Source organism: Malaclemys terrapin, chromosome 2, assembly GCF_027887155.1.
Source record: "Malaclemys terrapin pileata isolate rMalTer1 chromosome 2, rMalTer1.hap1, whole genome shotgun sequence".
Classification (NCBI taxonomy): Eukaryota; Metazoa; Chordata; order Testudines; family Emydidae; genus Malaclemys; species Malaclemys terrapin.
Genome location: NC_071506.1, coordinates 2,049,729 through 2,063,167, shown reverse-complemented (window position 1 = coordinate 2,063,167; position 13,439 = coordinate 2,049,729). Strand labels below are relative to the sequence as shown.

The 13,439-nt window shown below is 66.7% G+C and overlaps 1 protein-coding gene across 1 annotated transcript in view; it reads left to right on the top strand.

The window, feature by feature from the left end:
* Positions 1–12,434, top strand: part of BOP1 (BOP1 ribosomal biogenesis factor) — an 87,107-nt gene extending 74,673 nt beyond the window's left edge. Inside the window, exons 4-16 of the mRNA XM_054018487.1 lie at positions 2,135–2,289; positions 3,132–3,249; positions 3,714–3,815; positions 3,902–4,114; positions 4,816–4,977; positions 5,258–5,338; positions 6,781–6,850; positions 7,883–8,015; positions 9,277–9,457; positions 10,148–10,436; positions 10,857–10,941; positions 11,657–11,764; positions 12,094–12,434. Coding sequence (XP_053874462.1) covers positions 2,135–2,289; positions 3,132–3,249; positions 3,714–3,815; positions 3,902–4,114; positions 4,816–4,977; positions 5,258–5,338; positions 6,781–6,850; positions 7,883–8,015; positions 9,277–9,457; positions 10,148–10,436; positions 10,857–10,941; positions 11,657–11,764; positions 12,094–12,247 — 1,851 coding nt within the window. The 3' untranslated portion in view covers positions 12,248–12,434. The remainder of the gene's footprint in view (positions 1–2,134; positions 2,290–3,131; positions 3,250–3,713; positions 3,816–3,901; positions 4,115–4,815; positions 4,978–5,257; positions 5,339–6,780; positions 6,851–7,882; positions 8,016–9,276; positions 9,458–10,147; positions 10,437–10,856; positions 10,942–11,656; positions 11,765–12,093) is intronic.
* Positions 12,435–13,439: the final 1,005 nt, after the last annotated feature.

Below are 13,439 nucleotides of genomic sequence, written 5' to 3'. Positions count from 1 at the left end.
AGAGTGTCGGCCATTCTCTATGCAGACAGCATCACACTGGCCCTCTCGCGCTCTGCAACAATCACACACCCTGATTCCCCCCACCTAGACACCTAAGAAATGCATAGGGGAAACTGAGGCACCCACACAGTATTCAGAGAAAACATTAAAAACATTCCCACTTCATCACATCCCAGTGGGTCACAGCTGGGGTTTGCTGCACATCCGCTGGGAGGACACAGAATGGCTTCGGTTTCTGGAGAGAGAGTCTTTGCTGGGCACAGGACCCTTCTCCGTGCCCATTCCCCTGCAGGGCAGGGCAGGCTGGCTGGGGCGAGAGGGTGGGGCCTGGCTGGGGAGAGCATAGCCGGAGGGCGCGCCAGCTGCAGGGGTGTTTGCAGCTGAGGGGCGAGGCCCCCAGGCAGGAGCCTTTCCTAGGGGGCTCATCCCCCATCTGCACTCGTGTTGGCCGCAGAAGTTTCTGCCATGGAGGGTGCTGACGCCGCGGCCGGCTGTCTCCTAAGCGTGCACCGGGACGCCCAAGCTTTGCTCAGCTGAAGGTCACGTTGGCAAGCTCCTGGCACTCCCTGGGCTGTCGAACGCAGTCACAGCCATCTGTGTGACCCTGCAGCCTGTCGAACCGATAGGTCCCCGCAGGCCTCGCGCCATTTTGACCAGGGTTTTTCAAGGCAGGCCCAGCCAAAGGAGAGACGCGAACCTGGGTCTCCGCCCAGGCAGAGCAGAGCGCTGACCTGCAGCCAGCCGGAGGAGTGGGGGTGGGGGTGGGGAGCCAGGACTGCCAGCTGTGTGGGTTGCTGGGGTGGAGGCTGGGGCGGGCACACAGGTGCAGTAGCACGTGGACTGGAGGAGGAGGAGCCGCCGTGCAGGATGCTGGGGTGGAGGCAGGGGCTGGGGCGGGCACACAGGTGCAGTAGCACGTGGACTGGAGGAGGAGGAGCCGCCGTGCGGGATGCTGGGGTGGAGGCGGGGCAGGGCTCTGTTAGAGCAAGCATGGGTCTGGGATCCTAGAGCGTAGGGTTCCAGTCCCCGCCCAGCTCTGTCAGACCCACACGTCCCTTCCTCTCTGGCCCCACTTCCCCCTCTGTGGCAGGACTGGTGTCTGGGGAGGGGAGCGCGCCGGTTTGGCTGCGAGAGGGACGGTGGTGCGGTGATGTGCTCAGACGGCGGGGTGGCATCACACACGCTCTAGGCAGGGAATGCTCACCCAGCGCGTGAGCTTCTGCAGGGCTCCCCCAGGGATTGATGCTTGGCCCTGTGCTAGTTGTCACTTGGATCTGTGACCTGGAAGAAAACATCAAACCATCGCTGGTTACGTTTGCCGAGGACTCAGAAATGTGGGGGAGTGGCAGATAACGAAGAGGCCAGGTCACTGGCACAGCACTTGGGATCGCTTGGTGAACTGGGCGCAGACAAACAATACGTGTTTTAATCTGGCTAAATGTCAGCGTAGCCTTTGGGACAGTGCAGGCCGTACTCCCAGGATGGAGGGCACTATCCTGGGAACAGTGACTGAAAGATTGTGGGATGGGGGGGATGGATTATCAGCTGCACATCAGCTCCCAGTGCGACGCTGGGGGCAAAAGGGCTAAGGGGACAGGGGAATCTGGAGGTGGAGCAGAGAGGTTCTTGTACCGCTGTGTGTGGCCCTGGGGCGAGCGCTGCTGGGATCCTGGGGCCAGTTCTGGTGCCACAATACAAGGATGGTGATAAATTGGGGAGGGGTCAGAGAAGAATCACAGGAATGATTAACTGCTTAGAAACCTGCCTGAGAGCGAGAGACACCAGGAGCGCTGTCTGTTTTGCTTAGCTAGGAGCTGGGTCGGGGTGACCTGGTCACAGTCTGTAAGGACCTGCGTGGGGAACACACGTTTAATAGTGGGTTCTTCAGTCTAGCAGAGAGAGGTCTGACCCGGTGCTAGACACATTCACACTAGAAGGAAGGTGTGAGCGTAATTAACCCTTGGAACGCCTTACCGGGGGCGGGGTGGATTCTCCAGTTTAGATCGGACGGGCTGCGTTTCTAACAGCTCTGCTCTAGGAGTGGGCTGAGCGCGGGTCTCTGGCCTGGGAGATGGAAGGTCAGACTGAGACCCGCTAGGTGCGAGCTCACCTCCCGCTGTCTGTCCCACTGCAGGACGTGCGTAACACGGTGGGCAACATCCCCATGGAGTGGTACCAGGACTACCCGCACATCGGCTACGACCTGGACGGCAAGAGGATCTACAAGCCGATCCGAACCAAGGACGAGCTGGACAAGTTCCTGGACCAGATGGAGAACCCCGATTACTGGTGAGGGGCTGGGGTCCCCCTGCTTCCCCCAGGAACGCCCTGAGTTCCAGGCCAGGGGCACGACCACTCCCACCGCCCCGGCCTGGGGTCGTGCTCCCAGGCAGGACAAAGGCATGTGCATCTCCCTCTCCAAACCTGGGCAGCCCCAGCACGTGGTGTCTGAAGTCTGCTGCTCCCAGGAAAGTTCGGCGCGCTGCTGTGTTCGGAGCCCGCGGGGCGACCGGTCAGCTTTCCATTGGCTTCTGTCTGTGTCCCCTCCCCGAGCACGGGCTCCGGGCTCTCCGCAGCTCGCCTGCTGCCGCCCCAGTACCCCGCGGGGGGAGGCAGGTGCTTTCTGGGCCACATGCATCGCGGCAGTGAACACAGAGCAGACTCTCACGCGCCCTATGCTGGCTGGGGGCTGGGTCCCTGGGCTCTCTGCCGTGGCTTTCCGGCAGCTCCCCTCCTGTGGGCAGAGTGGCACAGCCTGGAGCATAAACTCCCCCCCGTCCCTCTGCCTGCACCCTCAGAGCCCTCTGTGCATTTGGGGGGGCCATAGTCCTGCCATCGCCCAGCCCCCTCCTACTTACTCCCAGCCAGCGCAGGGCCGGCGAAGGGGCCTGGTCTGCAGCCTCGCTTCCTGCCCCTGCCCTGGAGAGCCCGGCTCTGGGGGGGAGGGGGCTCCCTTGGCATCTCTGCGGGGGCTGCCGCAGGAGTCGGTTCGAGGACGCGGGAAGGGGGCTCGCCTCCTGCAGACCAGCACCGAGATGGGCTTTGGGAGCGGAGCGCTCTCCAGATGGGCCTCACGGGGTAGCCCCACACGGCAGCCCAGCCCTCGCCCCTCACGTGTCCCTGTCCCTCAGGCGGACGGTGCAGGACAAGCAGACGGGGGTGGACGTGAGGCTGACGGACGAGCAGGTGGAGCTGGTGCAGCGGTTGCAGAAAGGGCAATTCGGAGACGTGCACCTTAACCCCTATGAGGTAGGGGACCCTGCTGCCGCCTCCAGGGCTGGGCCTGTGTGGGGCTCCCTCCCCTCCCCTCCCCTCCCCAGGGACACCACCTCCAGGGGGGCTCCCTCCCCTCACCCCCAGCCCCCACCTCCCGGGCCAGGCCTGTGTGGGCCCCCTCTCCTCCCCTCACCCCGTGGCCACCACCTCTGGGGCTGGGCCTGGGCCTGGGCCTGTGTGGGGATCCCTTCCCCTCCCCCCCTCGGGACACCACCTCCAGGGGGGCTCCCTCCCCTCCCCCCACAGCCCCCACCTCCCAGGCCAGGCCTGTGTAGGCCCCCTCCCCTCTCCCCATGGCCGCCACCTCTGGGGGTGGTTGTGCGGCGCGTCTCCCTTGCAGCATGTGGCCCTCCTGCCTTCCCAGGCTGGGCGGTGACCCAGTGGGCCAAGGGAAGGAGCTGGGGCAGCCGGAGTGACCCCTCGCTCTCCCTTCCCAGCCAGCCATTGACTTCTTCAGCAGCCAGGTGATGATCCACCCGGTGACGAACCGCCCGGCTGACAAGCGCAGCTTCATCCCCTCCCTCCTGGAGAAGGAGAAGGTAAGAGCCTGTCAGTGCCAGCTGCCCCCAGCCAGGACCCCCGAATCCTGGTGCTGACCTTTCTGTGGCCTCTCCCTGCTCGGCAGGTCTCCAAGCTGGTCCATGCCATCAAGATGGGCTGGATCAAACCTCGCAAGCCCAAGGAGGACACGCCCACCTACTATGACCTCTGGGCCCAGGAGGACCCCAACTCCATCCTGGGGCGCCACAAGATGCACGTGCCGGCCCCAAAGCTGCGGCTGCCGGGCCACGAGGAGTCGTACAACCCCCCGCCCGAGTACCTGCTGAGCGAGGAGGAGGTGAGGGGCAAGGACGGGGTGCTCTGCGTATATGGGGGGGCTCATGGGGCTATGGCGGGTGCACTGTCTGTGTGGGGAGCTCCGGGGGGTGCTGCGGGCAGGTTCGGCATGGATGAAATTCAGTACAGACGAGTGCAAAGGCCCCTGTGGCAAGGGGTCGGGGTGACAGCGGCTCCCACACTGAGCGTGACCCAGCAGTGGGGTGCAGCTGCGAAAAGGGCTCAGGGCTGTGCAAGAGGCCAGGGATCTGCGGTTCTCCGGGGCCACCGAGGGTGGGACAGGAAGTAACGGGCTGAACCTGCCGCAAGGGAGGTTTAGGTTAGAGATCAGGAACAGGCGGCCCAGGGGGGCTGTGGGGTCCCCGTCACAGGCTGGACAAACCCCTGCCAGGGCTGGTCTAGAGCTCCTCGGCCCTGCCCCACCACGGGGGGATGGAGTTCATGGCCCCTCCAGCCCCATGTTTCTGTGATTCTGTGGCTAGTGTGGGGAGCAGTTCTCTGGGCCAGGCCCCTTGGCACTGCCATGGGCTTGGTTCCCAGGCTCAGACACTCCCTCTGCCCCTGGCAGCCGGGCTCTGGGCACCTGGGGCCCCCCCCCCGGGGAGGGGACGGAAAGCAGATCCCCTGGGGACCCAGCAGGCTGTCCCCGGAGAGGTGTCTGGTTTGGGGGCCGGCTGCTGACCTTTGCCCTTTGCCCTGCAGAAGCTGGCCTGGGAGCAGCAGGAGGCCGCGGAGCGGAAGCTGAACTTCCTGCCCCAGCAGTACCGGTGCCTGCGCGCGGTGCCAGCCTACCCCCGCTTCATCCACGAGCGCTTCGAGCGCTGCCTCGACCTCTACCTGTGCCCGCGCCAGAGGAAGATGAGGGTGAGTGTGTGTGTGTGGGGAGGGGGTGACTGGGGCACCCCAGGCCACTGGCCCAGCAGAGCCAAGGGCAGGAAATCCACCTCACACACAAACAGCTCACCGAGCTCTGCAGTACGGCTCCTGCTCGCTGTCGCCCTGGGGCCATGTGGGTGCCCAGCTGATTGAGTGGGATGCAGCAGGCCGGCAGCAGTGTGCCCTGGCCAGTAGCCTGCTGCCCGGCCCCCCCAGGTGGGGCAACCGTGTGCCCCCTGTGCGCTACACGGGCTTGGTTCTCTTGCAGGTGAACGTGGACCCAGAAGACCTGATCCCCAAGCTGCCGAAGCCGCGGGACCTGCAGCCGTTCCCCACCACGCAGGCCCTGGTAATGCCCTGTGGTGTGTTCAGGGCTGGGGGTGAGGGGAGGGGGCACACGGAGGAGAACAGAGACCGGGCTGGGGCTGGGAGTGAAGGAGGCTGAGGCGTCTTAGTTAGGCAGGAAAGAAAAACTCAGAAGGGGGCAATAAGCTCTGATGGGAGCCTCCTTCCCCATCCCAGAGCACAGGCCTTAAGGGGACACATAGAGACCAGGGCAGCTGTGGAACTCCCTGCTGCAGGAGGCAATCTAGACACCCCGTCATTAGATGTATAGGGGAGAATGACCTTGACTCCTGACATCTGAAGCTGTGCTAAGGGGCTTCTCATCTGGGACGTGAGCTAGTCCCATTAGGAATGGGACAGATAGTAAGACAGCAAATATTGTCATGCCCCTATCTCAATCTCTGGTGCGCCCACGCCATGAATACTGCGGGCTGGTCTGGTCGCCCCCCCTTAAAAGAGATACATTAGAATAGATTAAAGTAGAGATTAGGGGCATGGAACGGCTTCCGTATGAGGAGAGATTAATAAAACTGGGACTTTTCAGCTTAGAAAGAGCTGGCTAAGGGGGGATATGACAGAGGTCTATAAAATCATGACTGGTGGGGAGAAAGTGAAGAAGGAAGTGTTATTTACTCCTTCACCTAACAAGAGCCAGGGGTCACCCAATAAATTTAATAGGCAGCAGGTTTAAAACAAACCAAAGGAAGGATTTCTTCACACAACACACGGTCAACCTGTGGAACTCGCTGCCAGGGGATGTTGTGAAGGCCAAAAGTATAACTGGGTTCCAAAGAAGAAAGTTCCGGGACAATCGGTCCCTCAATGGCTATTGGCTGGGAGCGGCAGGGACACAACCCCCTGCTCTGGGTGTCCCTAAACCGGACAGCCAGAAGCTGGGACCAGGCGTCACTGGATAATTGCTCTGGTCTGTTCATTCCCCTGGTGCTCTGGCACCGGCCCCAGCCAGAAGACAGGACCCAGAGCTAGCGGGACTGTTGGTAGGGGCCAGTCGGATGTTCTTATGGACCCGCCCCGGCCCTGAGGTTCGGTGTGGCCTGGGGCATCGTCCTCTGAGCAAGAGAAGTGGTGTGCTGCTGCCAGGACAGACGCCGGGGGGGGCCAGCAGCAGTCGCAGCTCTCAGACCCCCACCGTGGGCCTGTCCGTCTCTCCCCAGCCTCCCCCACTCCGCCGCCGTGGCCCGGGCTCATCTCTGCCCCCGGCAGGCGCAGGCCTGAGCTGGGCACAGACGCTGGAGCAGCCAGCCCTGGCGTCAGCGTCCCGGTGCCCTCGCAGCTGCCCGAGCCCGTTCGCCGGGGGAGAAGGGCACCTGGAGTCCCTAGCCGCCAGAACAGGGCTCATTGCCACGTGTGCAAGGGGGTCCTGGGCGAGCTGAACGCCAGCGAGTGGCATTGGCAGCTCCTCACCCGTCTCATTGTCTCCACCAGGTCTACCGCGGGCACACCGGCCTCGTGCGCTGCCTCAGCATCTCCCCCAGCGGGCAGTGGCTGGTGTCAGGTAAGCTGTCTGTGCCCAGGGGGGTGCCCGGCCGGCCCAGAGCCACACAGACCCCTCAGTGCTGGGAGGGGACGAGGGGGGTTCCTCCGCCTGTGCCTGGCACAGCTCTGCGTGTACCCGAGGAGCAGCCGCCTCCCTGCCCACCGGGCTCTCCCGGGGCACTGCAGCGGGCAGGGGCCAGCTGGCTGGAAGGGGTGTGAAGGAAGGAGAGGCCTGGGAAGCTATGGGACCCATGGCGGGGATTCGATCCCAGGCCCTGCCTGTACTGCCCCTGGCCGCTCCAGCTGGCCCAGTGACTCGCTTCCAGAGTGCAGAGTTCCCCTGGGCACGAGGCAGGTGCCAGCGATAGGCCTGCCGCCCCGGCCCAGCACACGCTCGTGGCAATCCCTGGTGCCTATAAACCGTTCCGGGGGTGGGGGGTTCCAGCCGCTTCCGGCACCTCCCCAGGGCAGTGGGGAGCGGGCTGGCCCGCAGGGCATTGGGAGCACATCGAGTTCCGGGCTGGCAGCTCCCACCGGGTGGCCCGAGCGCCGTCGGGAGTTTCACAACCGCTGGATTCCTGGCCACGGGCTGGGAAAGTGGCTGAGATCAGGTGTTAAAAATAACCTCATGAGCCTGGGCGGGGCCTGTCCCTCTCCCTTCACCCCCAGCCCCAGCTCTGTCTCTCTGCATGGGCCCAGGAGCAAACCCCGGGGGCGCTCGCCCCTCCCAGCCTGGCCAGCTCCGGGGCCCCAGTGCGGCGCTGCAGGGGGGCGGCCCGGGTCCATGCTGACTCACTTCCCCTTCAGGGAGCCCGAGGTGCTGAAATGGCCCTGCCCAGAGCTGGTGCCAAGGACTTGTTGGGAGCTTGCCGTGTTCTGGCCACGGCCCGGCCCGGTAGGTCCCAGCTGCCCCCGCGGGCGGAGACGGGCAGACGCCCCCCTGAGCCCTCTCCTGCTGCCTGCCCTGGCGAGGGGGGCGCAGCCCTGCTGGGTGCGAGACGGGGCCTGGCCCCTGCCTGTTCAGGGACCCACCCGCTGGCCTGTCCTGCAGGCTCCGATGATGGCACGGTGCGGTTCTGGGAGGTGAGCAGCGCCCGCTGCATGAAAACCCTCCCGGTGGAGGGCGTGGTGAAGAGTGTCGCCTGGAACCCCAACCCCGCCGTCTGCCTGGTGGCCGTGGCTGTGTGAGTGACAACCCCCCCCGCTCGTCCCGTCCCGTCACTGTGTGACACCACCACCCCCCACACTGCGACCCCCAGCCCTGTGACCCCCCCACCACAACTCCTCTGTGTGACACCCCCCAACCCCGCCCCAGCCCTGTAACCCCCCATCGCACCTTGTCTCTGTGTGACACCCCCCACACACACTGCGACCCCCAACCCCACCATCTGCCTGGTGGCCATGGCTGTGTGAGTGACAACCCTCCCTCCCCCCCCCCGCCCATCCCATCCTGTGACACCACCCCCACACACACTGCGACCCCCAGCCCTGTGACACCCCCCAACCCCGCCCTAGCCCTGTGACCCCTCGTCGCTGTGTGACCCCCTCCACTGCGACCCCCAGCCCTGTGACCCCCCCACCGCATCTCCTCTGTGTGACCGCCCCCACTGCGACCCCCAACCCCACCGTCTGCCTGGTGGCCGTGGCTTTGTGAGTGACAACCCCCCCTTGCCCGTCCCATCACTGTGTGACACCACCACCCCTCCCCCGTGCTGCGACCCCCAGCCCTGTGACCCCCCCACCGCATCTCTGTATGACACCCCCCAACCCCACTCCAGCCCTGTGACACACACACACCTCCCGCTGCGACCCCCAGCCCCTCCCCGGCCTTGTGACCCCCCCCGTCCTATCTCGTCACTGTGTGACCCCCCCGACCCCCTCCCACATCTCCTCTGTGTGACATCCCCCAGCCCCTCCCCAGCCCTGTGACCCCCATCCCATCTCGTTGCTGTGTGACCCCCGCTCACCGCATCTTCTGTGTGTGACACTCCCAGCCCTGTGACCCCTGTCCCATCTCGTCGCCGTGTGACACCCCCCAGCCCTGTGACCCCGTCCCATCTCATTGCCGTGTGACACCCCCCAGCCCCGTGACTCCCCTGTCCAATCTCGTCTCTGTGACACCCCCCAGCCCAATGACCCCCCCCACACCCCTTCTCACTTCCATGTGACTGGCCACCCCCAGCCCCCATCTCGTTTCTGCGTGCTCCCCTCCCCCCCAGGCATCACTTGCCCCCTGCCGTCTGCCTGGCAGGGGCTGCCCTGAGCGCAGGGTGCAGCTGGATTTCAGAGCTCCTGGGGGCAGAGGTCGGAGACTGGCCAGGCCCCCAGGGCCCAGCCCTGGGTTCCCCTTCCCATAGGCCATGGCTGGGGTTGTCACCTGAGCACACAGGGCGAGGAGGCAGGCCAGGCCCTGTCCCCGGTTCTGACCCGCAGCGCCCCCTACAGGGAGCAGTCCGTCCTGCTGGTGAACCCCTGCCTCGGGGACAAGCTGCTGTACGGGGCCACGGACCAGGTGATTGAGGCCTACGAGCCGCCGGAGGAGGAGCGGCTGCAGCCCGTCACCTGGGCTGTGGCAGCCGGCGCCGAGCACACCAGAGGCGTCCGTCTCATCATCCGGCATGGGAAGGTACGGGGGGGCTGGGGGCCTGGCCGGGCTGGGGCGCGGGGGGGCTGGAACAGGGTGGGAACTCTTCCCAGCGCCTCTCGGGAGGGTGTGTTGTCCCCACGTGCTGGTCCCCCGTCACCTCGCCTGGCCTGCTCGGGTTCTGCCAGCGGCCACGTTCCCCGGGGCTCCGAGCGCCCCTGCCTGGAGCACCCCAGGGCCCAAGCCACGTTCCCCGGGGGTCCGAGCGCGCGGGCCCGGAGCACCCCAGGGCCCGAGCCACGTTCCACAGAGGTCCGAGCGCCCCTGCCCGGAGCACCCCAGGGCCCGAGCCATGTTCTCGGGGGGTCCGAGCGCCCCTGCCCGGAGCACCCCAGGGCCTGAGCCACGTTCCCCAGGGGTCCGAGCGCCCAGGCCCGGAGCACCCCAGGGCCTGAGCCACGTTCCCCAGGGGTCCGAGCGCCCGGGCCCGGAGCACCCCCAGGGCTGGAGCCATGTTCCCCAGGGGTCCGAGCGCCCCTGCCCGGAGCACCCCAGGGCCCGAGCCACGTTCCCCGGGGGTCGGAGCGCCTGGGCCCGGAGCCCCCCCAGAGCTGGAGCCGCACAAACAGCCCTGCCCACGCCACTGCCATGGGGCGCCCCGTCTCCCAGCCCGGCTGCGCGGCTCCCCATGGCCCCGGGCAGCAGCTGACGTCTGGCCGTGCTGCTCCGCAGCCCGTGAAGCAGGTGACCTGGCATCCCAGAGGCGACTACCTGGCCAGCGTCCTGGCTGACGACGGCCACACGCAGGTGCTGATCCACCAGGCCAGCAAGCGCTGGAGCCAGAGCCCCTTCCGCCGGAGCAAGGGGCAGGTGCAGTGCGTCCTCTTCCACCCGCTGCGGCCCTTCTTCTTCGTGGCCACCCAGCGCTACGTCCGCCTCTACAACCTGCTCAAGCAGGAGCTCGCCAAGAAGCTGCTGACCAACTGCAAGTGGGTGTCCAGCATGGCCGTCCACCCCGCAGGTACGTGGGGCCCCCGGCAGCCGGTCTGGGCACCGCCCTGCCTTCCCTTGGCTGGGGGGGGGGCCAAGGGCCCCTCCCGTCCACCAGGCCGACATGAGCTCCTTTGCCCAGCCCCGGCCAGGCTGCGGAGGGCAGTTAACGGGGGTGGGGGGGGGCAGGAGGATCCTGTTCCCTCAGCCACAGTCGGTTTGGGGGGGACACATTCCCACGGGGGGGGGGAGCCTGGTGTCAGAAGGGCACGATGCTGCGGGGGGCCCTGGTGTCGGGGAGAGGGGCACAATGTTGTGGTGAGGAGGAGACACTGCTGCAGAGGGACATTGTCAGGGGGCCTGGTGTCGGGGGGCGGGGTGGTGTGTGCGACACCCCTGCAGGGGCTGTGGCTGCTGGCAGCGCCCCGCTCAGTCCCCTTCCCTCTGGCAGGAGACAACCTGATCTGTGGGAGCTACGACAGCAAACTGGCCTGGTTCGACCTGGACCTGTCCACCAAGCCCTACCGCGTGCTGAGGTGAGCGTGCCGCGGCTGGGTCCGAGCTCTCCCTCTCCACCCGCCCGCCCCACGGCTCCCCCTCTCCGCCCGCCCGCTGGCATTCCCCACAGCCGCCCCTCTGCCCACTCGCCTGCCCCACAGCCACCCGCCCCTCTCTCCACCCCCCAGCCCAGTGCGGCGGGCCGAGCGAGCCCCCAGCCGGGGGAATGGAGCCCCCCCAGCCATGCAGCCTCGTGGTCCTGCCCCCTCCCCTTCCAGGGCTGGCGCCTTGCCCAGGCTCCAGGGAAGGCCCAGCTCTGTCCTCACCCCCTCTGAACGGGGGCGTCCTGGGGGTCTCCCCAGAGCCCTGTAGGCACGCGCTGTCTCTCCCTGCCCCAGGACACTGCCCCGCTCATGCTGGCTTCCTGGTGTCGTGTCCCCCACCCATAGCCAGCTCACTGCCCGGCCTGGCGCCAGATTCCCTCGGCTGGATCAGCTGCTCCCTGCCCTCTTTGTGGAGCCCCAAAGCAGTTCTCCCCTACTGGCTGCCCCAGCCCGCTGAGTGGGATGTCAGCTGCCATCTCGCCCTCAGCGCCCAGGCGGGCACCGCTCTGTCCCTGTTTGCGGTAGGCCCCTGGGCACCGCCCACCCACGCAGGGGCCCGGCCCAGGCTGCTGGTGCTGGGGATGGTGGGCCAGCCGGGCGGCCCCAGCGGGTCCTGGCACTGACAGGCGTCTCACCCGGTCTCTTGCAGGCACCACAAGAAGGCGCTGAGGAGCGTGGCCTTCCACAAGCACTACCCCCTCTTCGCCTCGGGCTCGGACGACGGGAGCGTCATCGTCTGCCACGGCATGGTCTACAAGTACGCGCGGGCCCCGGGCTGGGCGGCCAGACGTGGGTGGGGGGGAGGGTGGCGCCACGGCCTGCTAAGTGCTCGCGAGCCGTGGGGTGACAGGGGCCAGCCCCCAGTGCTGGAGGGCGAGGACAGGCAAAGGGCCAGCGCTGCCGCCCATGGGCAGCCTCTCTGCAGACAGGACACGGACCCTGGGCATCTCTGGCCCTCTGTGGGTGCAGCCCGCTGTCCCCACTGGAGCGCCCCATGTCCCTGGGGAGGGTGTGTGGTGGGCAGCCAAATGGCCCAAGCGCATTGCGGGGTCACAGGCCCCCCTTACCTGGTCCCCTTTGTTGCAGTGACCTGCTGCAAAACCCGCTGATCGTGCCCGTGAAGGTGCTGAAGGGCCACGCGCCGGCCCGGGACCTGGGCGTGCTGGACGTCCTCTTCCATCCCACCCAGCCCTGGCTCTTCTCCTCGGGCGCCGACGCCACCATCCGCCTCTTCGCATAACCCCGGCACGGCCGCCAGCCTTGCATGGCACCGGAGCACCACGGGCCCCAGAGCTCCTGGCTTCTCTTCACCCGTCCCCACCCCTCCCAGCAGGGGCAGGGCTGGAGCAGGCTGCCTGCCTTGGGAGCCGTGCGCTGGGCTCCACACCGGGACACACGGGGTCTCATTAAACTCCTCTGGACACGAACGGGCTGCGGCACTGTCCTGTGTGGGCTGGGCCACTCCAGACACAAGTGAGCCTGGCAGAAGCTGCAACGTGTCCTTCCGCCAGCAGTGCCCCTTCGTGCTGCCAGACAGCTGGGGGGAGCCGGGCCGTGGGCACGTGAGCTCTGCAGATTCACTGCCAAGGGCAGCTAACTGCTGGGCCAGCTGCCCTGGCCCCCTGGGGCTGGCAGTAAACCCCCCACCCCCAGAGCTTTCTGCAGGGCACCCTCGCTGCCCCGGGGGGGCAGGGCTTGCTGCTGCCAGCCCAGGGGGAGGGGGCAGGAGGTTTTAAAAGCCCCAGAGCTGTGACCTAGATGGCCAAGCTGCCTGGGACCGAGCGCATCTCACTCCTGCCCTTGTAACCCAGCCCTGGGCTCCCCAGCAGCCCTGCTCCTGGCCTACGTTCCCCGGCTCTGCCCGGGCCCCCGCCCTCGCCCTGCTCCTGGCCTACGTTCTGCGGCTCTGCCCGTGCCCCCACCCTGCTCCTGTCCTACGTTCCCCGGCTCTGCCCGGGCCCCTGCCCTGCTTCCTCTCCTACGTTCCCTGGCTCTACCAGGCCAACGGCAGCCCCCCTCCTCGCCCAGCCCTGGGCTCCCCACCTCCACATGTCCCTCAGGCCCAGCTCCCCCACCCTGCTGGCCCAGCCCTGGGCTCCCTGCACACACTGCCTTGTACTATAGGGGCAGAGCAGGTGCCCCCCACTAACGCAGCTGAAAGTTGGGGAAGGATCCCTGCCCTGAGCCCCCTGCCCGCACTCAGCGATGGGCCGTTGGTGCACTGCAGGGCCCGGGTCCGGCGCTGGGGTAGCCGTTCAGCTGCCTTGGGGAGACCCTGTGAGCACCCAGGAGCCTGGGCTGATGGACAGCAGGTTTGCTGGGGGCCCCTGGGCAGTCCAGTGCCCCCACTCGGCTCTGGGGAGCCCACCCCCCCGCTGGAGCCAGGCTGGGTGATAGCAGCAGCCTGCCCAGTTCGGGCTTGTTCACCCCCA